The sequence below is a fragment of the Neolamprologus multifasciatus genome, chromosome 12, assembly GCF_963576455.1.
Source record: "Neolamprologus multifasciatus chromosome 12, fNeoMul1.2, whole genome shotgun sequence".
NCBI lineage: Eukaryota > Metazoa > Chordata > Actinopteri > Cichliformes > Cichlidae > Neolamprologus > Neolamprologus multifasciatus.
In genome coordinates this window covers 33,548,533-33,576,465 of record NC_140450.1, presented here as the reverse complement: position 1 = coordinate 33,576,465, position 27,933 = coordinate 33,548,533, and the positions used below count along the sequence as shown (strand labels likewise).

General features: G+C 40.6%; 1 protein-coding gene and 1 long non-coding RNA gene across 9 annotated transcripts in view; one reads left to right on the top strand and one right to left on the bottom strand.

Moving 5' to 3' along the window:
* fbrsl1 (fibrosin-like 1) overlaps positions 1 to 27,933 on the top strand; it is a 329,995-nt gene that overhangs the window by 90,397 nt on the left and 211,665 nt on the right. For all 8 annotated transcript variants that reach the window (XM_085179337.1, XM_085179336.1, XM_085179340.1 and 5 more), the window contains exon 2: positions 8,206 to 8,430. In XM_085179337.1, coding sequence (XP_085035463.1) covers positions 8,206 to 8,430 — 225 coding nt within the window. The remainder of the gene's footprint in view (positions 1 to 8,205; positions 8,431 to 27,933) is intronic.
* The window catches only part of LOC146507369 (uncharacterized), a 255,677-nt gene that overhangs the window by 115,209 nt on the left and 112,535 nt on the right, over positions 1 to 27,933 (bottom strand). The gene's annotated exons all lie outside the window — the stretch shown is intronic.

The following is a 27,933-nucleotide window of genomic DNA, read 5'->3' as shown; positions in this document are numbered from 1 at the left end:
GTATTTACTCTATGCTCTAGTGCAGCGTGCTCACTGCAGAAACATGCGCTTTCTCTCGTTCACAGCCCGATAATCTCCTTGGCACAAAAACGTCTTCTCACGTCTTTTACCTTTGAGGCAAGAGCTTTCTGATTGTGTGCTTTGAGGAAAAACAGGGCGCCTGAGTAAATGAGCATATGCTCTAAGTTCACCAAAGGTGTGTTTGATGTGGCTGACAGCAGCATAAACAGCAGGTGTGTGTTCCACTTTGTCTGAACAGTGTCACACGAAGAACACTTCTAAAGGGAGCAGGCATGATTAAATCAATCCCGTCTGCAACATGACAAATCAAGGTGATTTATTGGACATGCCAAGAGCTGCAATAATGTGTAGAGAATCACTACAACAGCTGAGCAATAAATCTACACAACCAGACCTCAGCCAGCCTAAAGGCAGCTAAACGGTGCAAAAGTGATGCAACAAATGACTCTGCTCGCTGCTTTTATGTCATGTGGAAAGAAAGGCTTAAATTTTGCATTCTTACTAAAAAAAATACACAGACACAAGCAAAAGCTAAATTGTGGTGAAAGATCCAGCTCGACTCAACGTTCAGGATCTTTTGGTGACCTGAGAGTTCAGAATGAGTCAACTGGAGAATCAGTCCTGATATAATGACCGAAAATGTGATATTTTCAAGTCAAGCTTCATAAGAAATTTTTGCATAAAAATTTAAATCCATATTTACACAATATATTGTACATTGTATTTAAACGTCCAATTAAGTTGCACTGTCTTCTTTTAATGTGTTGTATATTGTTTTTAAAGAGTATATGGAGGTGGGTTTAAATCATGCAAATTTCAGGGTGTAATTGTTTAAGATTTCTGAAAGCTTATTATAATGATTTTATTATACACCTTCTGGTTGTAGATGTACTGCAGCACAAGCCACTATTTAAGGTGATTTTTGCACTTTCCAGTCATTTTTAAATGCAGATTTTGTTATCTTGGGACTTTATCAGTGTGTTAAATACACTTCCTTCCACATAAGGCATTTGCAAACAATAAATATAGTACCTAGTACACATACAAATTTGCTTGCTTCTTTTCTTATTGATTTAATTGGATGCAAATATGTAAGAGAGATATTTTAGTATTACTACTAAAAAAATAGATGCAAGGCACGGGGGGTTTCCTCAGGGCAACCAAGGCAATCGGTGCATCATCATCTAAAAGTTAAAACATACCATATCAAAGTGATCACTCTTACATCTTGAACAGCATTCAGTGCCATAAAGCATCTCCAGTTGAGCATCTCCATCATCCTTAAATCACTGCCATCTTGTGCTCACGTGTAATGTGGACTTTGTCGGCCCCTCCCTGAGCCTGTTTCTGCCAAAGGTGTCCTCCTGTTAAAAGGGAGTTTTTCCTTCCCACTGTCACCAACTGGTTGCTGATAAAAGGTTGTGGTTGTACGGTATACCTTACAATAAGAAGCGCCTTGAGGCGGCTGCTATTGTGATTTGGTGCTATTGAATTCAATTGAATGAATGAATGAGCCTTCATAGAGAAGACTCATATGACGAAGAGGGGACGATAACATCTGCCATGTGAAGTGTGACAAAACAGGCATGTTAGACAGATATAAGCTCCACCAGCCTGATTAGCATGTATATAAGTAATCTCTTAGTAGAAGTAGCTGTTTGTCATTAATATTTTAATCCCCCTTTAGATATTGACTGTTAATCATGACACACAGTTCTCAAGCCTTTAAATTTAGCTGTGATTTTTTTTTAAATAATATGTTTTAATATGTTTTTTAATGTCAATATGTAGGGCCTGTTTTTCTGAGCTCACGAGAAGCTGTTATTTTACAGATAAATGTGGTCCTGACAGGACAGCCCAACTACAAATACGTGACTTTATAGAATATAATACTCGACAATCTTAAACACCTGTGGAAATATAATTTATGTATAGATTAATGCACAGAGTATATGCACGTGCAGGTGTCTCGGACTGTAAAAGAAGAAAAGACACAAAGCTCAGTCAGTTTTAGTCACTTTGCAGCACCTCGGTGAAACGTACAATGCTATTTGGAAGTATATAATTGATAGTTTTCCCACAACTCCATTGAAGAGCACAGGAGCTGTGGCAGCCAGCCCTGCAATCTCTGCATGGTACTGCTTAATGTCAAGGGAGGTGTACCCTGCAGAGCTCTTTGTGTCTCCTAAATAATTACTAGCCTTAGAAAGAAGAGAGTTCTGTGGAGAAAGCACGATGATAATATGCACCAGACACTACTAAGTGTCTTCATCTCCCTGTCTCTTTCTGCACACTGTCTATTTTTTTTGCACTTCAGGCTCCATTTGTGAAACTCTGGCTTGCGTATGCCTCATGACCCCGTTACCCTTTGCAAGAAACCTCAGGGTTGCTGACATTCCTCTGTGCAGAATGCATAAACCCTCCTTTGGGAACTAAACGTGCTTCCACAGTGGATCTCAAGGTCCCAGCATAACCATGTAAAGCCATGCGCTTTATTGTTAGCGGAAAGGAAACCTGTGTTGGATTTTATGCACTTGTACCCACACAGACACACACACACACACACACACTGCGCTCCCCATGCAGCCTGGAACAGCAACAAAGCTCTCCCATTCTGTTGCCAGGGTAACGTGGCCGGGTCAAACCAGTCGAGCGGTCTCTCCTGTTCCAGGCTGAGACCCCCCCACCATCACCGTATCTCTCCCTCTCTCTGTGCTCGTCCTTTTTATCCGCTCCTTTGTCAGCCCCACTGCCTCATCATATCTTAAACCACTTCTTCTCTACTACTGAGGTCACTGTCACTTTTCTATCGTAGGCCGAACAAGGTAAAACGAGAGAGATCCACTAGTTAAAAGCTTCACAGATGAATAGCAAGGCTTTTAACATTGTATAAAAAAGTAGACACGACATCAGGGGAATAAAAGAAGGCTGCAAGATACGTTTTCATATTAGGCTTGCAGAGGCCTTAAAGGTAAAGAAATGCTATGATGAATCTTCGACCTTCACCTGGTGTACACTGAAGTGCACTTTGTCACCTGCATCAGTATTTTATTCTTTTGATTTGTAAATGTTTTTAACAGTACAGAGTGTGATACACTGCTCCATTGTGTGCAGAAATAATTTCATAACCATTTCATAAAAGAAAAACCCTACTTCAGGCCTTTGAAATATGGAAATGCTATCACACTAAGCTGTTGCTGGCAGACACGGTGATGAATTACCCTTCTACTCCTGGAGCTATTATAGATCTGTTGTCTGAGGCATGGACTGAATAAATGGAAATAACACACACAAACAATTAAAATCTGTTTATTTAGAATGCAGCAGACATGAGACAGCAACGAGAGCAGGTGCAAATGCTCTAAACAAAATCTAATTGCTGTGTGCTTGAGCTTGAGCTTCTGATAATGCGATTAACAGAAGCTGTGATGCTGGCAAACACAAAACTAGACTGAGAAGCATGACACATTTTTATGTGTAGATCTACATCCTTTACTCTCACTGTAGCGCTGTGTAGTACATTTTGCCTCCATTGAAATGGCATCTATAATTCCTCAGCGGTATGTTGTGAGATCTATGCAAGAGGCTGCAGAAATTAATACATGTTGATATGACTTAACACTGCAATATATTGTTTGCACGCCTCTGGCGACGATCTGTGTTTTCTTTGGAGTGGCAGCTGCTCAGCATACTACCCTTGAGGCACTGCCACAACCTGCCACACTATATTAGCAAGAAAGTTTGAGTTTTGAGCAGCTGATATTTATTTGCTCCTGAGGCATATTTGTGTTTTATTAGTTTGCATTTCACTTGAAACAGACATGTAGCATGAAGGTCAAAGAGATAGTGGTGAGATGTTTGAAGCTTCACCAGATTCAAGTTGGATATGCACTATGTGCGTAAATTGGTGTTGCACTAGAGCTGGGCGATATGAGATTTTTTCATATCACGGTATGTTTTTTTCATTTCAGGCGATAACGATATATATCACGATATATATATATCACGATATATATATCACGATATATATCACGATATATATCACAATATATATCGTGATATATATCACAATATATATCGTGATATATATCACAATATATATCGCGATATATATCACGATATATATCGCGATATAAGCCAAATAACTATATTTGTAAGATTTAAATGTGCTGTTGCTCACAAGTAAAATGTGAAATAATCAGCAGCTTGTTTTGATTTAAATATTTATTTCCCATAATAAGTTCAACAGGGTAGATGTACTTAAGGAACATGAGACTTTTTCAGATAAATAAAGGCAAATATTGCAAACTACACGAAAGGCAGCCGCTAAAGCGTTTAAGTTTCAAAATAGAACAAACAAAACAGACTAAATTGTCAATTCCACTTAGAAACAAAATATTAATTCTAAAAATAAATCTTAGTTTGTTTTACAGAAGAACAGACAAAATTGACTAACTTTTGTCGACATCAAATAAACTGAGAACTAAAAGGAAATTCTCAATCTCTCCTTGTTGTATAGCTTAGCTTTTCAAACAGTTTTAACAGTTTTTAGTCTGACAAAAGCCGAATGACGAATTAGCGCGGAATACGTTACAGAATACATTTTGGGGCATGTATTCTGTAATCTGTAATGGAATACATTTTAAAAGTAACACTGCATATGAAACATTCTTACAAGTTGAAGCAGGAACATCACAAATGCAGAGCTGGGTTGTTCTTTCAGTTTTAACTTAAAATTTAATTTTCAACAAAAACGTTTTTTTTTAATGTTTCCTACAAATTTAGGTTTCTATTAGTTTCTCCTGCAGACAAATACAAATAAGATAAGCAGCTCCTTAAAAGTGAGTCTTTCATCTTGTTGAACTGCCGTTTGGTGTTCCACACTCTGCTCCACTTTCTGCAAGTTCTGGTTCGAGTGGCCCAAACCAGAAGATCTCTAAAGCAGCGGAATAATAATCACTGCCAGCTACAGGGGAAGGTGCTGGAGTTGGGTTGTGTGTAACCATTAGGCGTAATCCTTTTTGCAGAAGCAGTTGGGGGATATGGATATGTGGTGGGATGGCCTGGGACTAGCTGCTTAACATGGATTAAAATTTAAAAATAACAGTGAAAGGATTTTCCACTACTAAAATGATGAGTGATAGCATCATTCTTTCAGACGTGGCTTGCCCACGCATAGCCTCAGATTGAACCTGAGATCTGTGGTCTCTGGTTTCTTTTAAAAACAACCTTAGCACTCATCTTTTTAAACTGTTTAAAGTGTTTGTTCTTGTTGTTTACCATTCCTGTTGTGAAGCACTTTGTGATATTTATCTTGAAAGGTGCTGTGTAAATACTTGACTCGCTTTATTTACTATGCATGAAACATTATAAATCCAATAAGATTCTACCCCATACAATAAGACCGATACATTAACTGTTTTCTTCTTAATAACACAACAAAACATTGTTGGTCTTATTGCATAAAGGACGTTTATATCCCAGTGAGGTTTACTGTGTAAAGTGACCTTTGGCTCAACAAACAGCTGATTCCTTTCACAATGAAAATGTGATTTCCCTGTGATCGAGTGTTGTACCCACTCTTAAAAGGTGTGAGAGAAGAAATTCTTATACATAGAAAACACTGTTTTTAAACAGCTCCTTTCATGAGGCGTGGAACTGCACTGCAGAGCAAACTATGAAACAGCTCAGCTAGAAATATTTTCAGTGTAGGAAAAACATAATTTATGCAGGACTCCTGGGTTACAACATAAAGGTGTGTTTTAGTTTGGTTCCTTTCTCTTCACAGTTACATTTTTTTGGAGATTGATTTTTGTCTCCTTTCTATGGGAGTATTGTTTTTTTAAGTACCTGATACATAAACACCTTTTGTCACGGAAGGTGTCATTCATTAGCAGTTACGAGCCTAATGTGCGACCCATCTGTTAATCTCCCACCTTTGGAGTCGATAATTTGATTATTCATATGGAGCACAGATTCATCTGCAGCTAGGCTTAATGCTGCTGGCTGTGAACAGATGCTGAAATGTGAACTTGCAGCCCTCTGGCCTCAGCTCCATACGGCTTCAAACAGAGATGTGTTGTCCTGTGCCATTCAAACACACAGTGATGACCACCGGCAGCAGGACATCACCAGCTCAGTCTTATTTTCAGATATGGAAATAAGGAGCAGCTGAAGCCCAGGAGCAGGGAACGATTCAGACACTTGACACAGAAGTGAGGCAGACGTCAGGGGTTATCACAGAATAGGACTTGTGCATGTATGCTAACACGTGTGCGCTTTTTTATTACATCATCTTGGCAATGGCTTTGATTTTACTCACTTGCCAGCTTTATTTGACCTTCCTTTGACCATTTGTGTCTTATTATGTGTTATAAGTATGAGTCTAGAACAACTGATCTGTGCTATGAGATGGGTTCATATTAGGGCTGCCACGATTAGTCGACTAGTCACGATTACGTCGACTATTAAAATCGTCAACGACTAATTTAATAGTCGACGCGTCGTTTGAAGCTTTGTAAGATCCCAAAGGACGCAGGAATAAGTAGTAGGATTTAAGAGTGTAATAACGGACTGAAACAGAAGATGGCAGCACTGCATGTACAAGGATGCCAGCTGCCGTTAAACCCCGAAGAAGAAGAAGCTCTGTCCCAGAATTCATAGTTGCCAACAATAGCAGCAGCTAGTTAGTTTTAATATTACTCTTATTATTCTTTCTGGGTCACAAAATAAACGTTTAACATATTTTCAGGCGAGAATGTAGCTGTGTAAACCTCAAATATGTGCTCAGTTTATCAGGACACCACATATTTTCAAAAGCGCTCCTACGTTTTCGGAGATGTCTGTTAGCCACTAGCTCGATAGCTAGCCGGGGGCTAGGCTCACTAGAGCCGCTGAGAACACTGGACTCCCGCAAATCATCTTCAAACCCACCACCGTCTTTCGCTACTCAGGTTAAACATGATATATAAGTCACTTAGATAACTTAAAAATGTTATTGTTTGGCTTTTTTCAGTATTTTATTTGTTCCTGAGTAAATCGGTTTGGCTGAGATTAAAGTTATAGTTTTTACACAGCTGAATAAACGTCAAGCAGACAGCTGATTATCAGAAGTGTGAGATGCTCGAGAATTTACTCCGGTGTCCTGTTATATTTTAGATAGCAAGGAGTTTATTAAACTTCACCGAAACAATCTGCAAGTTCCATTGATTATCCCGCCTGAATTACTGAGGTTTGGTTGTTCATAGAGGCATCACCAGCAGTTGAGGATCAAACTAGGGCTGCAGTTCATGGGTAATTTCATTATTGATGCTCATTCTTTTTATTTAAATTGAAAACTAAAAAATCCACTCATGTGAGCTGTTCACCCGTCTCTCCTTAGAGATCTGAGCGTATGTGAAGGCTAACCATCAAACTTTACCTCAGCAATGAGGAATTGTAATAAAACCTTCTAACATAGAATATTATTCATCTAACGTTTCGTACAGTGTTACCAGTGTAGTGACTTCAGTAACAAAAGCCGCAGCCACCTGGCTCTGTTATACGTGTTGGGCATAAAATTGGGGAGGTGAGGTGGAGCTACCGCTGTATAACACACCAGCGACTTAGAAATGGTCTTTAAATTCCAATAAACAAACACTGCTTTCATACAGGGCATTGCTGAAGCATGAAATCAACGACTAACAAGGTTAAAGGGGGAGATTGTGTGGTCATAGAGTAAATGTAAAGCTGCTGTATTTTCTCCAGTGTGTGTTAAAGCAGCACTTCATATCACAAGCTCATTATATCTGAGCCATAAAGTGATTATAGGCTCCAGTAAGGCATTGTTCTGCTGCTGACAGGATTAAATATGACTTTAGAGAGAGGGAGCGTCACTGCTCTCCGCTCAAGTGTTTGCTTGCTTTGTATAAGCCAGAAGTGAAAGGGGCCGCACACTTGACTATTTGCCAGCTGCGGTACACCCTCCCTGTGTTCTTTTGCACATTTATCTCCTGCCAGTTTGTATATCCATCTAGACCCGTCTGCTTTGTTCTCGTTGAAGGATTCAAAGAAAATCCTTGAGACACCAAAGGCTGTAAATCTCAGTGTGACACTGATTATTTGAGATTCACTACTGCTGACTTGTTTAGTTTCTTTGATCAATACTACGTAATTGCCAAGTTCTAACAAAATCTTTTTCTGCAGAAGAAGAGTGGAGTTGTGAAGACGCAAGAGAAGAAGGAGAGGTGGAAGGAGAAAAAGGTGGCAAAGCGTCAGAAGAAGGAGGACGAGGAGGTGGAGGAGGAAGAGGAGAATGTTCAGCCAGTGGTGGATCCCCTGGAGAACGGCTTCCTTCATCACGCCCAGCGGGAGCAGGAGAGGATGAATGAGAGGCTGCTGAAGAAGACTTACTCCAAGAAGAACAAAATGGTTAGTGTGCGCCTGCACGGCATTTTAAAGTCAAACTATCCCACTGGCTAGAAGTTCAAGTAAAGTTGCAAAGGTTGCATGCATGTTGCATGGATTCTTGGCTTGTGTTTTGCTGACAACAGAACAGAGACTTGCACTCTGTCCATGAAGGAAGAGGAGGCGGATGCTTGGGCAGAGTTTGAATCTAATTTAAAAGGCAGACTGTCTTTTTCTCCAGATGCTTTCCATCCTTTTCCAAATCTAATGTCAAATTTGAAGATGTTGAGGGAATGGATGTTATTGTCAGCTGCTGTACTGATTCTTGCGTTCACTGGAACTTTACACTGCAGTGTTATGGATGTCGCTTTATCTAAGAGACATGAGTTATCTCTGTCAATGAGCAAACCTTATTCAGTGTCCAGAACTTTCTCTTTAACTCCAAAACATTGTGGACTTCTCACCGATAAAGTCACTTTTACTTAGGCAGTATTGAAAAATGGTGTATGGCATTTTAAAATTAAAGTGGTTCTCGTTATCTTTGATATCATATTTGTATGAAAGGGCTTTGTTCCTTGTTATTCCTGTAGTTAGGAATAGTGTTTCTCACATTTTTGTTTGTCTTGAGTTTAATCTTTGGCTTTTCTTGTGCTGCTGGCTAATGAGGCTTTCTGCAGTGTGCAACCTACAGACAATCTTCTGGTGACTAAAGGTTTTTGGTGCACCACCTACCAACCATTTGCCAACCTGTAGGAAATACAAATTTTTCCCTTGCAACTGGTGGTTACCAGAGAGTCACCAGCCTTTCTGAATGGCTGTTTAGATAGTTTAGTTTATTAAGCTCCCCATTAGCACCTGCAATAGCAGTAGCTACTCTTCCTAGGGTCTGACTAAAACACTCTCATACATAAAAGACGTACTGGGGCTTTAGCAGTTAATTTCACAGTCGCTTCCTGCAACGTCTAGGACTCACTAGCAATTAGTCAGGGAGTACTAGTATTTTTCCTTAGTGGCTAGTGTTTGGTGTTGGTGACCATCAGGTCTTTAGGCCTGTATGAATGAGGCCTAAAGCTTTTTGGCTTATTGTTTAAATTAGTTTTAAACCTACAAATGAATAAATATCATAAACAAACGTTTCAGTTTGCTACCCGCCGTTGCTTTAAGCTAGCCTGACCTGTTCACCAGTGCCTTCACTGTTATGACCAAATCTGTTGTGATAAAAGGAGGAACAGGTGTTGCTCAAATGGGCCTTTGAACAGAGTACAAGTTTGCATTACTGTGATACTGAAACACATCTAGAAGTCTTGTGATCGAGTGATGCAAGTACAGTTATTGCCCACGTCAGCATGCACTGAACAATGGCTGTAGTAACTTTAACACTAAAGTCACTTACCACAAAAGGGGGCTTCACACACCGGTCATCCACAATACCACTCTTAATAAACTATAATACAAATATATTATTCAACCTCAGGTTTTGCTCATCAGTTACCACAATAAATGCTAAGTTAAAGAATCTGAGTCAAAGGAATCGTATGCTTTGAAGCTACTGGGTTAAGCACTAGTTTTTTGATTGGTGTATACATGTTAGGGCTGCCACAAACGATTATTTTGATAGTCGACTAGTCACCGATTATTTTTGCAATTAGTACAGCTTATTGCACCAGCGGCATCTGCTCTTATATAACTATCATTAGCTTACAGCTTTAAGTGTTTAAGGTATGTGCTAACTAAAAATAAAGACAAGATGATAGTTTATTAAATTTTAATGAAATTTGCAGATTGTTTCGGTGAAGTTTAATAAACTCCTTGCTATCTAAAATATAACAGGACACCGGAGTAAATTCTCGAGCATCTCACACTTCTGATAATCAGCTGTCTTCTTGAGTTTATTCAGCTGTGTAAAAACTATAACTTTAATCTCAGTCAAACCGATTTACTCAGGAACAAATAAAATACTGAAAAAAAGCCAAACAATAACATTTTTAAGTTATCTAAGTGACTTATATATCATGTTTAACCTGAGTAGCGAAAGACAGCGGTGGGTTTGAAAACATTTGCCGGGAGTCCGGTGTTCTCACGGCTCTAGTTAGCCTAGCCCCCGGCTAGCTATCGAGCTAGTGGGTAACAGACGTCTCCGAAAACGTCGGAGCGCTTTTGAAAATATGTGGTGTCTTGATAAACTGAGCAGATATTTGAGGTTTACACAGCTACATTCTCGCCTGAAAATATGTTAAACGTTTATTTTGTGACCCAGAAAGAATAATAAGAGTAATATTAAACTATCTAGCTGCCGCCATTGTTGGAAACTGAGGCTGGCTGCGCTATGAATTCTGGACAGAGCTTCTTCTTCTTCGGGGTTTAACGGCAGCTGGCATCCTTGTACATGCAGTGCTGCCATCTTCTGTTTCAGTCCGTTATTACACTCTTAAATCCTACTACTTATTCCTGCGTCTTTTGTGATCTTACAAAGCTTCAAACGACGCGTCGACTATTAAATCAGTCGGCGACGATTTTGATAGTCGACGTAATCGTGACTAGTCGACTAATCGTGGCAGCCCTAATACATGTGTATGTGCACACAAACACTTCCCTAAATAAATTAATCAGTAATGCTATAGATACTATCTGACTCACACAACAGCCGTCCTTGTTCTGCTCTACAGCGTTGCAGAGCAACGACACCTGAACTATTTTCTACCTGCTGCACATTCTTGTTAAAGTGAGCCTACAGCTGCAGTCCACAACATTTCAACTTTGAGACAAGAGAGAGAGAGAGAGTGCCAATAGAGGGATACAAGTCCAGCTGGTTATCAGTGACACAGCTTTTAACATAAGAGATTGTCTGTTAATAAACTTGTCATGTTTTACACTATGTAGAATATTCATATAGTCTATGGTTGTGAAATGTGAGTATGGTTCACTCTAACTTAAGCCTGAACAATGCCCATAAATTATATGTCACTTGATTTATTGTCATTGTAAATATGCCACACATGCTATAGCTGCTTGTTCTGCTGTCAAACTTGTGCCTGAATGAACTTGTGAAAACACGAAGTTATAAGTGATCCAAATATGAATGACAGAATTCTTAACATACTGAAGCCAACAGTGTTATGCAGCCCACATCTGCCTCACTAAGATAGCCCATCTGTGTGTTAACAGTTTGTCTAAATGGGCGGATATTTTATGCTCCAGTCCAAAGCCAAGATCCACCATAGTGTTGTTAAGGATAAAAGAGGAAATGTCGTCAGGAAGCCAAACTAAATAATGAGGCTATGTAGCCCTGAGGCCTCCTCCACAGACAAAAATATCTCTCTTAGATAAGATTTCCTTAGGAAGTCAACTTGGCTGAAAATGAGTTTGGCTGGGATATTTAGTTTGCTAAGAGACAGTTAAAAATTATGCATTCAGCTGATGCTGTATTTGAAGTAGACTGCAATTACTGAACCAGATCTACATCCCAGTACAGATAATAACTCCATAATGTCAGCAAAATGCTGCTGTCAAGTGAAAAAGCCTTTTAACTTCTGCTTTGTAGAATTATGTTTTGAAGCATGTTCTTGAGCAGAGAATAGGGATTAGAAAATTAAATCTAAACCTAGAAGAAAAATAAAGTTATCATTTTTTTTAAAAATTCCTTTTATTTCTCCTTTTCAAATAATACCCATTAGTAGCATTCTCCCTAGGAAAAACCCCGATCTTTGATCTTGAAGCTCTTGAACCACTTCCACAAAAATGATTTTCATCTTCAGACTATAGCAGTGTGGCTGTCGGCCAAACCACACATCTACAGACAACGTGTTTGTTTTGGGTTTTTCTGTTCAGATGCTAATCAAAATGACCATATCTTTGCTTAATGTAGTAAAATATTAAAACATACATAGGAAATCATAATAGCTACAAATCTGCTTCCAGTCCATTTGAAAATGGAGCTACAGGCAATACTCCTAAATAGGGATGGGTACCGGTGTCCGGTGCCATGATGGCACCGGTTCTGACATAAACGGTAGTAACCAGACCGAAAAGCAGCGCACATTTCGGTGCTTTATTTCGGTGCATTTTTTTCCTGAGATGTGATACACTTCGAATTGTAGCCAATCATTTTACGTTTCCGGGGATAGTAGGCGGGTCCAGGTACGTACGTTCTTTTAGAGCAGAGCTACAGATTAAAAATGTCCAAGACGAAGCGGTCAAAAGTCTGGCTGTACTTCACAGCAAAATATGCAAACTCAGCAGCCTGCAACAAGTGCTTTAAGCTGATACTGTGGAAAGGAGGTAACACCTGAAATCCGATGAAACACCTGGCGACGCATAGCGTCTTTTTTTAAAAGCCGAGAAATGCGCCGTATTTGATAGCTTGCTGCGAGACCTCACACCGAGCGCATCTACTGCTGGTGTGGTGCCTGTTATCGGACGAAGAGTTAGCAACATCCCCCAAAAAGCTGAAGAGTAGAGTCCTGGCCCCTAGCCCTGCCAGTGTAGCAGAAATGATGAGGATGATGATGGCAGCAGCAGCCGTTCTTCTCTGCGTGAGTAGCTTAATGTTGTTCGTGTTTAATTTACGTTGAGTAGGCTAACCACGTTATTAAATTAATGCATGTAAGCTGAACTAGCAAACATCATCATAGCTACATGCGGCTGCCTTCTTGTTTGATGGCAGATACTCCCTTCACCCTGGCCAAAAAGGCTAAAATGACCAAAGAAAAAGTGGGAAACAGTTAAACATGAGAGGTTTTTGGACAAATTTGTGTTTTTTCCATTGATTAAGCTGCTTCCAGCCAAGAGTGATACCATATATGCCCTATAGCTGCAGAAAAGGCTAATATTGTTATCTTTTTACAAAAAAACAGCTGAACATGAGAGGTTTTTGGACAAAGCTTGTGTTCTCCATTCTTTAAGCACCGGTTCGAGCACCGTTTAAGCACCGGCACCGTTTCAAAAGTACCGGTTTGGCACCGGTATCAGATAAAACCTAAACGATACCCATCCCTACTCCTAAAAGACTGCATACCATAAATACTCCAGTGCTGCAGTTATGTGGAGACCGATTCAGGCAGGGACTCTATCAGGGATCCACAGTGTGCTTCAACTCCTGAAGGCAGAGTGATCGCACACATCTAAATCCCCATAATAAACACCTCAACCTATGATCAGTAAATAACTATTTTCCCAGCTGTATAAATCCATGAAGTACCTCTGGCTACATGTGCCCAGGTATTTGCTTGTTACTTAACCTTGTTTAACTTTCAAACCTCCCAATCCCTTCCCCTTTGCTTCTATTAGTTGTTTTCTTTATCTTAGTGTCTGGCTGAGGAATACTGTGAGCAAGCAGCTTCTGACTTCTGTTCTTAAGTATGCCTTTAATCCATAACTAAAGCCCCCAACTCCCAGATATATTAAGTTGTATCCATATGGTATGGAAAACAGCACACAGTTGCAGTCAAAATCACAATACAAATAAATTATGTTGCATAACTAATGCATTACCTAACACCATGAAATATGAACTCCTTTGCACGTTCTGTAATTAGCATTTAGAAAGTTGCTGAATGGCTCATCAGCGCTTTAATTGTAGGTACAGTTGGTGTTTGTGCAAAACCTGCTCTGCATCTACCCGCCTGCTCCCATAATAGAATTTTAAGAGGTTTACCAATATAATCTGTGCGTGTGTAACAAGCAAGAGGATATTTCACAATAATTACACCGGACAATTTAATTGTTTTCATTTCTGTTTATCAAATACTCTCATATAGCCACAGGTGATTGCATTGCACAGCAAAGCACCTACTCTGGCACCATCTTTTCATATATTTATGAGTCTATCCGTCACGTTTCAAGAGATAGTTAGCGTTGGTGTGTTTTCAAGGGTGCCTCACAATGATCACAGTCGGTATAAAAGTTTAATACCAAAGCCTCATTTCATTTTTGTGGCTCTCAAGTGATTATTTACAAGGAAATACTGTAGATATAAGAGGTAAGGAATACAATAGACTGAAAAATCTATTCAAACTCTGTTTGCATTCACCTGTTAGTCTTCACTGTGGGATTCCATGCATATAAAACATATCTGCTTCAGATGGATTGGGCTCTGCCTTATTTGTACATAATCTCCTTCTCTCACCCCAACCGGTCGCAGCAAATTCAATTCAATTCAATTCAATTCAATTCAATTCAATTCAATTCAATTTTATTTATATAGCGCCAAATCACAACAAAAGTCGCCTCAAGGCGCTTCATAGATACAGAGAAAAACCCAACAATCATATGACCCCCTATGAGCAGCACTTTGGCGACAGTGGGAAGGAAAAACTCCCTTTTAACAGGAAGAAACCTCCGGGAGAACCAGGCTCAGGGAGGGGCGGGGCCATCTGCTGTGATTGGTTGGGGTGAGAGAAGGAAGACAGGATAAAGACATGCTGTGGACGAGAGACAGAGATTAATAACAGATATGATTCAATGCAGAGAGGTCTGTTAATACATAGTGAGTGAGAAAGGTGACTGGAAAGGAAAAACTCAATGCATCATGGGAATCCCCCAGCAGCCTACATCTATTGCAGCATAACTAAGGGAGGATTCAGGGCCACCTGGTCCAGCCCTAACTATATGCTTTAGCAAAAAGGAAAGTTTTAAGCCTAATCTTAAAAGTAGAGATAGTGTCTGTCTCCTGAATCCAAACTGGAAGCTGGTTCCACAGAAGAGGGGCCTGAAAACTGAAGGCTCTGCCTCCCATTGGGAGGCTCTCCGCCATCCCTCCTCCCCCGGGATGGCCCCGCCCCTCCCTGAGCCTGGTTCTGCTGGAGGTTTCTTCCTGTTAAAAGGGAGTTTTTCCTTCCCACTGTCGCCAAAGTGCTGCTCATAGGGGGTCATATAACACTTATGTATGGGCGTACTGTAAATTGTTCCATATAACAAAGGAGACTTAAGGAGATGGATTTGCACATGTAAATAAAAGCTTTCTGTAATAACAAGAAAGGAGCAGCCAGCCCTGCTTTAAACAGTTATGTACAGTCGGGGTTTTTCCTGGATGTGACACAGGCTTATTTACAGTTTTAGAAATTTTCAGTCTAATAAATTGTGACAAATACATAACCCTTAGTAACTAATACATGTACTTCATAATGATCAAATATACTGAGAGTTTCCACCACCATATCACCCAAAGTACACTTTTTCTCCTAAGGCCTTTACTCTGCCCTCCTCTCTGCCCAGCTTAGTTTTTCCTGCACATACCTCTTGCTGTTTTGCTGTCTCTTCAGTTAGAGCAGGTGTCTCTAGTGTATGTCACCCACTATGATCTGCAGGTGAGGTGACGTGTTGATCTCCTCGAGGCATCCTGTGGTGCTAGAAGCTTGCCGGAGGACAGAAGCTGCAATGTCAGAGCAGAGTTTGTCACTGAGGAACAAGGATGACACTTGATCCAATTAGAAGACATGTCAGTACCTCAAGAATGGTTAAATGTGTGTGTGACTTTGTCTATATGCACACCAAGGTCTAAGCTTTCTTGTTCCCATCTCAGTCACTCCATGGCAGAAGCCATTTTTGCAACAGTCCAATTGTTTACTGATGTTGTTGTCAGTGCCGAGGCTTTTTGATGTCCAGGACGGACATTGTTTGAATTGGGCAGGATAGTTTGCATCTGTTGTTGTGCTTGTTCTTTCAGCTCCTCCCTCCTCCTCACCCTATCCCTGCCATCCTCTTCTGTCACATGAGCCGTGTGTTCACTGTGGCCTTCCTCTTTTAATTATGTCCAGCAGCTTCATCTTTATCATCCTTTGTCTAATATATCCACAGTCCCTACTCGACACATGACCAAAGCATCTCAGCCTCTCCAACTTTGCCTCCAAACTGCTCATTTCTGCTGCTGTTCATTCTGGTCACACCCAGAAACTTCAAAATTGCCACCTGCAGCTCTGCCTACTCTTTTTTTTTTTTGATTGATTGATTTTGAACATGACTAATATGACAACAAAATACACTTTAAACAATAATGAGACAAAGAAAGGGTTGGTACAATCAGACTTAAAGGTAAACTCATTTGATCCTACCTCAATATACAACATACATGTATAATTACATACAATTATATAAGTCTACAAACAAATATCATGCGTAAAAATCCTAATAATGATGAAGCTAAATGTTGGGTTTAATTGTGGCTGTCTGTAGAACAAATGAAATGTTTTGAATTAAAAAAAAAGGTTGTTTTTTTTTTCCTTTTTACATAAAATATAATTACCATTATATAAACAATCATATATCTATGTCTATACATACATATTTATATACCTAAATAAGTATTTACAAAGGAGGGGAAGAGAAAAGAAAAAAAAAACCAAACAAAACCAAAACAACCCCCCCCCCCCCCCCCCCCAAAAAAAAAAAAAAAAAAAAAAATACACCTGCCCAGACCAATGTATATAATCTTGGAGCAGATATGGGAGGAGGCCATCCCTCCCAGTTTTACTTATTAAAGTAATCTATAAAGGGTTGCCAAATTAGGTAAAACTGTTTAACATTATCTCCCAATGAAAATTTAGTTTTCTCCAACTGTAAATGATACATTGTGTCTCTTAACAAAGCAGAGTGAGTTGGGCGGGGCTTTATTTTTCCAATTTAGAAGTATGAGGCGTCTTGCAAGCAATGTTATAAAACTCAAAGCACGAATTTGTTATTTAACTCTCGTTTTTTTAATGCCTAGGTCCAAACCATACATCATAGGGGCTCTTACAATCTTCTAAACCTTCCCTTTCACTCTTGGTGCTATCCTTCTGTGACAGATCACCTCTGACACTCATCTCCACCCGCTGCACCCTGCCTGTACTCTTTTCTTTGTCTCCCTCTCATTCACAGACATATATTGTGTCTTCTACTGACGTCATTCCTCTTTTCTCCAGATCGTACCTCCACCTCCTCGGGCTCTCTTCCACCGCCTCTCTATTCTCAGTACACAGTGTGAACATCATATTCCACGGAGACTCCTACCTGAGGAGGCTCAGAGTCGATCCCTGACGTAATCCCAACTGTACTTTGAACCTGTCTGTTCACCACCGTCCTCATCTGTTGTCCTCATAGATGTCGTGCACCACCCTCACATACGTCTCCGTCATTTCTGTCTTCCTCATTCATTACCACAGTTCCTCTCTTGGCACCCTGTCATATGTTTTCTCTAGATCCACAAAGACGCACTTAAGCTCCTTCTGGGCTTCTCTATGCTTCTCCATCGGCATCTTCGGTGCTCTTTTTCAGCCTGAGGCCACAGCCTGCTTACTGATAGTCCCCTCTCTTCTTAACCTACTTTCAAGTCTTTCAAATATCTTGGTGGTACGGCTCATCAACTTTATTCCCCTGTAGTTACTCCTGCTCTGCAGATCACCCTTGATCATTCTTGAAAATCAGTGCAGTTCACTTCTCTGTTCTCTATTCCTCTCGCGCTCCATGATTAATGTTAAAACAAGCAAACTTTAAAATACATACTAATGAAAGTCTATAACTCTTCAAAGAACCTTACCTCGTTATAAGCTCAAACTATTTTCTAAGAAAATAATAAAACAAACAAAGAACAAAACAGAATAACACGGCTTTAAATATAACACATCCACCTGTCGAAGGCAAAGCATCATTAGAGTATGAAAATTATGGCAATATCTAGGGCTGCATGATTTTGCATAAAATGAGAATCACGATTTTTTTGCTTAGAATTGAGTTCACGATTCTCTCACGATTTTCTTTTCCAGTATAAATATTTATTGCGCTTATTAACTGCACATCAACTTCGTAACAGTTGAGACTGAACATAAAAACAATAAATAAACATAAAAACAACAAATGTCTCACATTTTGTCGTTGCCGCAAAATGTTGCACTGCTTGAAATTCCGTCTCCACCGTTGCTCGACGCTGCGTGTATAGAGCAGGTAGAAAAATAGTTGCGGGACGGCACTGTGTAGCGTTTGTCTAGGTGTTGATCGTTTACCTAAATCCCTCGTTTTGCACAGTGTTGATGGAGCCATATCTTTGGTCAGGTGATAAGTAACAGCCTCCGTAATTTCTTTGTGCCTGCGGGAGTTCGACGGGTATAGGGAAGCGCTGTATAAGGTTCCCGTTATTGATGTTTGGGTGGTTGACCAGGACGGATTTTCTCCCGTCACTTTCTCGTCATCCCTGACGTGCTCTCCGTTGTTTTTTCCCTGCCAATTTTAGCAGCCAGCTTCTGTATCACGTGGTATAAAGCTCCGCCCTCGTCATTTGTTGAGCAGGAAGAGTGAGCGCTCGTTTTCATGCAGATTACGTCCCGGATCAAAATGCGGTACAATCGTCGTCTTTTTTTTTTTTTTTTGTTAAATCGTTGTCATTTGGAAATGAGATCGCACATAAGTATGAATCGAGATCGCAATTTTCTAACGATTAATCGTGCAGCCCTAGCAATATCCATAAACGTAAAAATGATAGAAATATGTTTTATCACTGCTGTAAGACTTTGGGAACACAGGTTGCAGACCACAGCAGCGTGGCTTTGACCTTCAGGTGCTTCAGAAGGTGTCATGAATAACACATAATGCTAACTTGCCCATGCACGCATTCACTTCACCATTAATGTCCATTAGCACTTCGTGTTCTACAAACCCTGCTAACAACGTGATACAGCAACGCATCTCTGGATGCTCTGTTATTAGGTAGCATCCTCCACGTCCCCATCCAGCCTTTTATTAGCAGCCAGCCTGTGAAAATGAAGCTAGCACCCTACATGCTCCTGTCATAGTCTAGCTGCTTCAGGACTACTTTCCCAGCTTCATATCAAGGTATGTGTATACGTAGTAAACCAGCTGGAGACAGATCAGATTAGCTGAGGCATTAACAGTGCATCGGAGCATGGTTCGGGGCAGTTTGAGAGCTGTGATATACAGAACGCAAGAGCACCGCTATGCATCAGCAGTGGTGCAGCGGTAATGGAGGGTTGCGATCAGGATGAGTGATAACACTGTAAGGCTGGTTGTTATCTGGAGAGCAGCGACCCTGAGCGGTAGCAGTTCATCTCATAATATCTCTCTGGGCTAACCGCACTTCAAACTGGGAATAAGATTAAAATGGGCATCAAGGTGAATCCTCCTAACGGTTGGTGACCTGCAGTTTATTGTTGTTGATAACAACACTTACTTTGGTTGTGTTCATAGAGCAAACAGCTGCTAGATGAATTGAAGTAAACTACTGTTACCATAAAGAAGCTGCTCACTTTGGCGAGAAGATACAAGTTTTGCAAAAAGAATATCTTTATTCTCCCGAGGCTTGACGTCTCGCATCACGGCAATGTTGCTTATAAAGTTGTCACTGATTGAGAGGCTGTTGTACGTTTAATGAGATCAGACCTAAAATATGGAATCCTTGATGCAATTATAGGGCTGGAAAGCTCTTAAGTAGTAGTGTGATAGAAAAGGTCTTTATTCCTGTTTCTCAGGTTAACACTGCAATTTAACAAGGAGCATTATTAGAGGAGTGGATAATGAGGTAGGCTGCAGAGGTGTCTGCAGGCAGAGTGCGTGCGTGGGAGCGCATAGAGAACGACAGGGATGAGCAAAGGACTAGTAAGAGACCTTGACAGATGAATTGGGGAGCTGTATGTAACCTGAATATGCATGCATGATTGCATAGCAGATAACTGTCATTGCGACATGAACAAAAAGCAAGTATGAGAACACACAAATGAAATACGTGACTAAAAACTGTTTCACTGAGGGGATTTTTAATCAGAACTTCCTCTTGGCTGGCTTACCTGTGAATCCTCAGTATTAGAGTTACCTTTGTTGAATTAAACTTCTTAGTCGTTTGTACCTGATAACTTTGCATGCTGACATTATCAAAAGCAGGGGCTGCGTAAGCTGTACCAATACAGAGTGGAGACGTTTAATTCAATAGGTTTCATGCTAGTTTTAACACACTGTAGATTCTGCAGCCTTTTTCACAAATATTATCAAGCTGTACTTTTTCATTCCCCAGCTGTGTCAGTAACCTGTTCCAGACCACATTCACAAAATCATTGTTTTTCTAATGTGGTTTGTTAGCATTGACCGTGGTTTAAAGGCTGTGTTTCAAACTGAAGACAGCTCATTTAGGATTTATTTGCTGTAAGTGTAGCTACACATTGGGAAGGTTTAAAATAAATGATTTATGACTTCTAGTAGACCAAGAAATCACATAACTGAACATTTCCATAGTTTACAGCACAGCTAAGCTAGGATACTAGCATGTGAATTACATACAGTAAATAAGAATAGAAAGAATAGAAATCAGACTGACTGTTTACTGAAGAGCAAATATATCGCCGTAATAATTTCTCTATTAGTCTGACATATTTTATAAGCTAATCTGATACTGATCCTGGTAGATGATATACAAGAGTCAAGACCTTCTGCACATGATAAAAGTACATTATTCAAATTCATTACATTCCTGGTAAGGGGGGCAGTGAACAGGAGATAATTTTCCTATATGAATACCCACATGGAAAAGATATATACAAATCTTATAAAGTTTGTATCTGTCTTGTGTGAAACTTGTATGAAAAGCATACAAGAGTGAAAACAGATATAAGATCCCTTGAAAAATTATATAATGAAACTTGTATGTTTTGGATACTTACTAAAACAATATAGGAAAGTAATGAGAAAGTGGCCACTTTTTCATATAAATCATATAAGTTTTTACTATTTCTTTTCCATATGGGTATGGGTCTTGTGTCATGATCGGGCTGTGTGCAGGGAGGAAATGGACCCGAACGCAAACTCACTAGAAACAGGATTGAACTCAAAATAGCAGCTTTTATTGCTGAACAAAGAACGTCTACAAAACCTAAACTGAGAAGAATCTAACAAAGCACACACAGGGAGACGCAGGGCGCAACACACAGCATGATCGCAACACTGACACAGAGAAACAAAGGCTTAAATACACTGGGAAATAACGAGGGGAATGAGACACAGAAGGGAGAAATCAGACATAACGACACCCAAGGGAAGCGAAACTCAATACATTCACGTAGGACACAGACCTTCAAAGTAAAACAGGAAATGTAACATAGACGCAGACTTGACCAGGGGAGACAGAGCAACTTAGGCTACGTCTACACGTACCCGGGTATTTTTGAAAACGCAGATTTTTCTATACGTTTGCACCTTTCGTCCACACGTAAACGGCGTTTTCGGTCACTGAAAACGGAGATTTCTAAAAACTCCGACCAGGGTGGATATTTTCTAAAACTCGAGACGAGAAAAACGCAGCGTCAAAGGTGTGCGCATTTTTTGACGTCACACTGTGCGCCACGTTATTGTTTCGGTGAAATGAATTTCTACAATACTGTTACTGTTAATTGTCTCTGCAGTGTTTAAATGCTTACATATACACACACAGTTACTGTCCCTCCACACATACGACTCAGTTCTGCTTCTATGCCCCAGCTTTGTTTACTATTTCCCACCGAGGCTTCTAGACTTCTGATTGGCCAACATTTCTGCACGGTTAGGAATATAGCGCCACCTGCTGCTTTGGCATGTTCCTAGCAGCGTTTTCCTTCATTTCTGCCTTTACATGTGGACAGGATTATTTTTTAAAACGAAAATGGAAAATCTCCATTTTCAAAAATACCCGTGTGCGTGTGGACGTAGCCTAAGAAACACAGAGAACAATAACAGGGAGACACAGAGGGCGGCTACTAAATACTCAGAAAACTAAAGAGAATAGAAGAAAGCCAAACTAAGACACTAGACTATAGAATAAACTGGGCCAACAAAGAGAACTAAGATCATAATACAAAAACTCAGAGACACAAGAAACTCAAAACACTGGGTCACCGACCCATCACGGTGACATCTTGAAGCATTTTCTTTTCTCTGTATGCTTCTTAAACTTTCCTAAATACCATCTATTTTTGTGCCGCAGACGGACTGACCACAGATTAGGTGAGAGGAGCCAAACGTGTCCCCATGGGTTTCCACTGGGGCTGGTTATGTTGACTTTGCCTGGGATGCCGGGGGAAGGCTGGGAATGGAGTCCCATCAGTGTTGAAACAGAGGTTGGGGAGGGCATAGAAGGATTTGGTGCCTACAGTCTGAACTAGTCCAAAGACAGTTTAATTTGAAGCTCAGATTCCTGCTATGACTCATGTATCAAATGGATGCAAGGCCCATGCATGAATGTGGCTGCGATTGGAGCAAAGAATTCACTGAGTAGTTGCCTCTAGGAATATTTAGCCCAATCACCCCTCCACTCTTCAAGTGGAGCCTCCAAGCACCTTTAGCAAGAAGAGAAGAGGGGGTTATATAGATACTGGAATGACAGGGGAATGACAAATAACAGCCAAACCTACACAACTACTGCACCGGCTGTGCTTAGTCAGGTGGATATTGCTCCGGACAGTGAGCAAAGATTAATGTCAGGCCATGTAAGGTGCTGGGTTGCTTCACTGTTGAGCTATAATCATGCACACATCCCACCACTTTTAACAAGTCATATTCATTGAGATACAGCAGGGCTACTTCAGAGCAGCTGGGGACAGTTAAACCTGCATGGGAACATTAAATTAGCAGAGGTCTGAAGTCATGCTCTGTTGGAGCTGGAGCTATTGCTCCATGCAAGCATGGAAGTGGATCAGAGGCCTGCTGGATATACTGTTTTCTTTGTGATACTGCAGTATAAGGATAAGCGCATTATCTTAAAGTCATGGTTAATTTTGCATTGCAGTGCAGAGTGTTTTCAGTGCAGTTGTTAGGTTTTATACTCCGGAGGCAGGTGTTAGCTGTAATAAATTTGTCAGGACATAATTTGTATGTGCTTTGCTTGCTGGCTAGTTGTGATTGCTTTCTTTTTTTATGTAATTTATTAAAGTGGGACCTCCCAAGCTACATCATATTCTGGTTTTGCATCTGCTGGAGAATCTGTAGCTATAGCAACAGATATATTGCTCCTGGTAGATGTTTAACTAGAGCAGACAGTAGGGAGAGACACTTTATTACATCTTGTGCTTTATGATTTACTGGATCATTGTGGTTTATATTACAGTAATGTTTAGGGAGCTGTTCAAAAATGTGTGCTCCAGGAAATCTTGGGTATCTGGAGTCGTATTCCTCCAGCAAAGGCTTTCTGCCAAGCTGCGTCTCAGAGTTTAAACAGCGAGTCATGTGAGGTCAGTTTTATTGCAAAAGGCTTTTTATCAAACAGGCTTATCACAAAGGTCTTGTACAGATGTAAACAAGAAATGAGATTGCAAACTGTGTGTGTGTGTGCCATTTGTAATGCTCACTTTTAACAAAAACAATCTATCTCTAAATCTACCTCTTACTAAAGTTGTCACACTGTCGCTTTGAACCTGAGCTGAACGCCACAGTTCAGTTCACCGCAGGGGAGCAGTGAACAAAGTGTTAGAAATGAGGTCGTTCAGCCCAGATTCTCAGATTGTGTTGCCTTTCATGTCATTTCAGACTGATATGTTAAAGTCAACCGATCCAGGCTTTTTTTTTAAATGTAAATATAAATGAGGAACCGTCACGAAATGTTGCCAACTGAAGTTATGATTAGGATCATTGGCATTATAGTGCAGTAGCCTTTGCATTTCCTCATTACACGTGTTAACCATTTATTGGATGAGGAACAATATAAGGTGAGTTGATTTGCTTCTTTAAAGGCAATATGTAATATCATAACCCTGTACGGCTGGAATTTTACATTTCCAAGTATTTCACTGAGTTCCCTGTAAAGTGTTAATATGTATGTGGAAACTATTTAGTACTGTTTTTAATCACTGCTCTTGTGCTTTTCTCTGTATAGAATAGAATAGAATAGAATAGAATAGAATAATCCTTTAATTGTCCCACAAGGGGAAATTTGGTTGTAACAGCAGCCAAAAAGACAAATATACAAACAAACAGGACACAGAACAGAAACATACACAATTTTTCTTACATATTTACATTAAGGACAATGGTTACTATAAACAGAGAGTACTGTACAGTTATTAAATTAAATAAAAATAACTACAGATAAGAGGCAAAGCAGATTGTAGTGCAAATTGGTTAATTAACTAACTTATTGCAGTTACAGCGCAGATGTGAACATCTATGTTTGTTGGAACATATATATATATATATATATCATATGTATATCATTTAAACAGAGTTTGGTGGCTGTCATAATAAAGTTTTATACATATATTTTTGTAGGTGCTTCCTATTTGTTACAGCAGATCCTTGTTCCTGTGTTTTGTCTGAGCTACAATCAAATTAAAGATGAAAAGTGGCAGATTCTGGCTTGAATGATTTGTTACTGTTTCAAAGATCACAAAAACTTCAGAGTCTCATATTAGTTCAACGATAGGACTATTTGACCAGGTTTCCTGGCCAAGTGTGTGTGTATGAAGCAGATAGCTGCTGTACTTGTAACAGCTTTTGTTTGGAGGCCTGTGTTTTGACAGGCCTAAGAGGGGTAAGACAATAGAGTGACCGTGCTGTATCTTGATGTGCTCCTGCAGCTGCCTGCTACGCTCCACTAATATTGCTTGCTTTCATCAAGTGCTTACAAGTGCTTCATTCTCTCCTTGTCACAGTTTGTTTAGTTTGCTTAAGTTAATTAGATCTTCTGTTAGCACCTATTTAATTATGCTTTGTCTAACTGTTGTTTTGCTCGGAGAATGTGTTTTTGTGTGTGTGCGTGTGTTCCTGTGTGAAGCGCATGCTTTTATTTTGTGTGTGTTCCTTAATGGATTGTAGGTAATCACTTGTGCACTCATTGTGCTCACATCTGTGTACCTCTGTGTGTGTATCTAAGCCTTTGGGCTTATGAATGTATAGATTGGTGTGTATTTATGAGTGTGTGTGTGTGTGTGTGTGTGCGCGTGTGCTCATCCTAGCTTAGCTGCGATGCGGTGCTAGGCTGCCTGGCAGCATCTGAACATTTAAGTGTCTGTCATCGCTGCCACTTTAGTCCATTAGGGTCACTACATTAATGGGATCTGCTGAGGCCCCTGCCCTTGTTTTCATAGCCAAGTGCCTGGAGGAGATGTGGAGGGGATGGCTTGCAAAGCTGGACTTTTATAGGCAGATTAAATGGGATTACTGATGTCACCGAGACATATGTGATCTCTGCAGCCACAGTTTTCCTTTTCTTTTTAAGCGTGCACAGATTTGCCGTGATACAACACTGACCCCTGCTGTATTAGTCAGTCATTGCACCCAAATGTATGCGGAGGTAGTGATGATGGTTAACCCTTTAAAAGACTGCACTGCATCGTCCATTGGGGGTCACTGTTCCCATTTGAAAAAGAAGGCGGAAGCCTGTGTGTTGTCGTCCTGCCATTTTGACTGCCTAATTTAAAGCATATCAGGGATTACAATATTGAACCCAGGTGGTGGATCTTTTGCGGTTTCATCAGCGTTTCCTGTAGTGTCTCGTAATGTCTGCTTAATGTGGCTTCTAAATGTTGCCATGAAAACAGCATCGTCAGTGCTAATGAAATGCCTCTGGAATGCCGAGGCTCATGTGTGGGTGGTGTATACCTGCACCGTCGCTCCTTAAAACAGCAAGCACCTGCACAAGGTCAAACAAGTCCAAATCAGTAAGAACTCTCCTAGCATTAGCTTTATATTGACACGAGGAAAGGGTTGGCTTTTTAAGCTAGACATATTTGAAATGTTTGTATTTAGAATGAGGTTCTGCATGTTTTAATGTGTTGTGATTTAGGGGATATGTGTTTGCAAGCAGGCAGCATGTGTTTGGTTGCTTTTTTAAAGGCCATTCACACAGTAGCGATTGAACCAGAGGCTATAATTGTGTTTTCATGTACTATAGATCCTGTCATTAGGCCCCTGGGTCTGCAGGCAGTTATATGATGACAGCTGACAAGGGGGCGCGGCTCCTTTGAGAATGACGGGGAGGGAGAGGGGGGAGGGGGCACATACACAAAAGCCACAATTACTTCCTGGACGGTCCCCAGAGCTCAGCGGTTGGAGTGTGTATGTAAAATGATGTGGGAGAGGCCATTTGCAAAACAAAGAAAGGGTATTGGGGGGGTGAGAATGATTGCTTTTGCACGATAGAGCGTATACCCTGAGGTGGGGGGGTAAAGCGGATGACTAGGTGCTGACACACCCACTAGTAGTCCTTGAGGAGTTGGAGGAGTTAGGGGTGTGGTTCTTGTGGTTGACCCCCTTGGAGGGAGGTTTGTCCCTTGGGCCCTGACAGCAGGGGTCGAGTCGAGAACATCAGTTCAGTATTTTCAGTCAAAAGTTACAGATCCACTTTAGATTCAGAAAATTCAGTTTGTATAAGAAAAGTTAAGAAAATTTCTGAAAGAATTTTAGTAGCAGGAGTTGTTAAATGTCCGTTTTTCAAATAAACTTGTTTAATACGCCTCAGTTCAAAACCACATAACTCAGTATAAGAAACAAAGAGCCTTTAAAATCATTTTGAGCACTTTCGCATTTTTAGAAACCACACATGGGAAACATTAGAGAGTAATTGGAACATGTGACATGCAATTTAAGTCAAAGGCCAGGCTGGAGCCGTGACACTGAACTGCAGACATAACAGCATCACCAATTAGCAGTGCATTGTTGCAATACTGATTGGATAATATCTGAGCAGTGCAGTGAGGTGTGAGAATGTTTAGCGGGGTTACAAAGCTGAATTAGCCCAGTCGCTTTCAGTTTAATTAATGACCCAGTAGTGGTGGTATAATTGCTTTTCAAAGTGTGTCCCTTCTGACTCTGATGTAGGGCACTGCACATAGCCGTCTTGGTTTAAATGCCCAGTTCAGCTCCCACAGGGCTCGTCTTTGCCAGCACTCCCCCAAACCGCCAACCCGCGACCTCCACCGCTGCTTCGGGGATAGGTATGACATGTAGTGGTCCGCATGAAATATTCAGAAGCAATTTCCTCTAAGTTTGAAATAATACCTTGAAATGTTAATGCAGTCTCAGTGTGTGTGTTAGCATTTTAAGGTGCCTGCGTTTGCATTGTTCCAGTGCAGCGGCCCCTGTGTTTAAACTGCTGCTGATGTCAAGCAAAAAAGCTGCAATGGAAATCCAGCATAGCAAAAAAAGGAAAGTCCGAGGGGGCTGTTACCGTCCCAGCAACTAGTCCACATCCTTAATAGCATGCTAGTAGACACACTTGTGCTTGGAGCTCTTCACCCACACGCTGCATGCTGTCGTAAATGCCCATGCAGAGACGTTCTTTACATCTGTCTCTCACACACATGGACACTTTCACACCATTGATGCGCCGTTCAGACAGTTGTTCATTGGAAGTTGACGGGTGCACCAGCATTCTTGGTTCTGAAAGGTTCACCACAGCTTGTTGTTTTATACAGCAGCAGGCCGTGATCTGATATCTGCTGCCATTACTCTGGCCTCACCCACTAGGTGCCTCTTCAGCCTGATCGTTCCAGAGACACTGTGATGCTATCGGGCTCGGTGATGCCTCCATCAACTGATACACTCCGTGGATTAGGCGGAGACTTACCATTGGCTGTTTCTGGCGAGAAA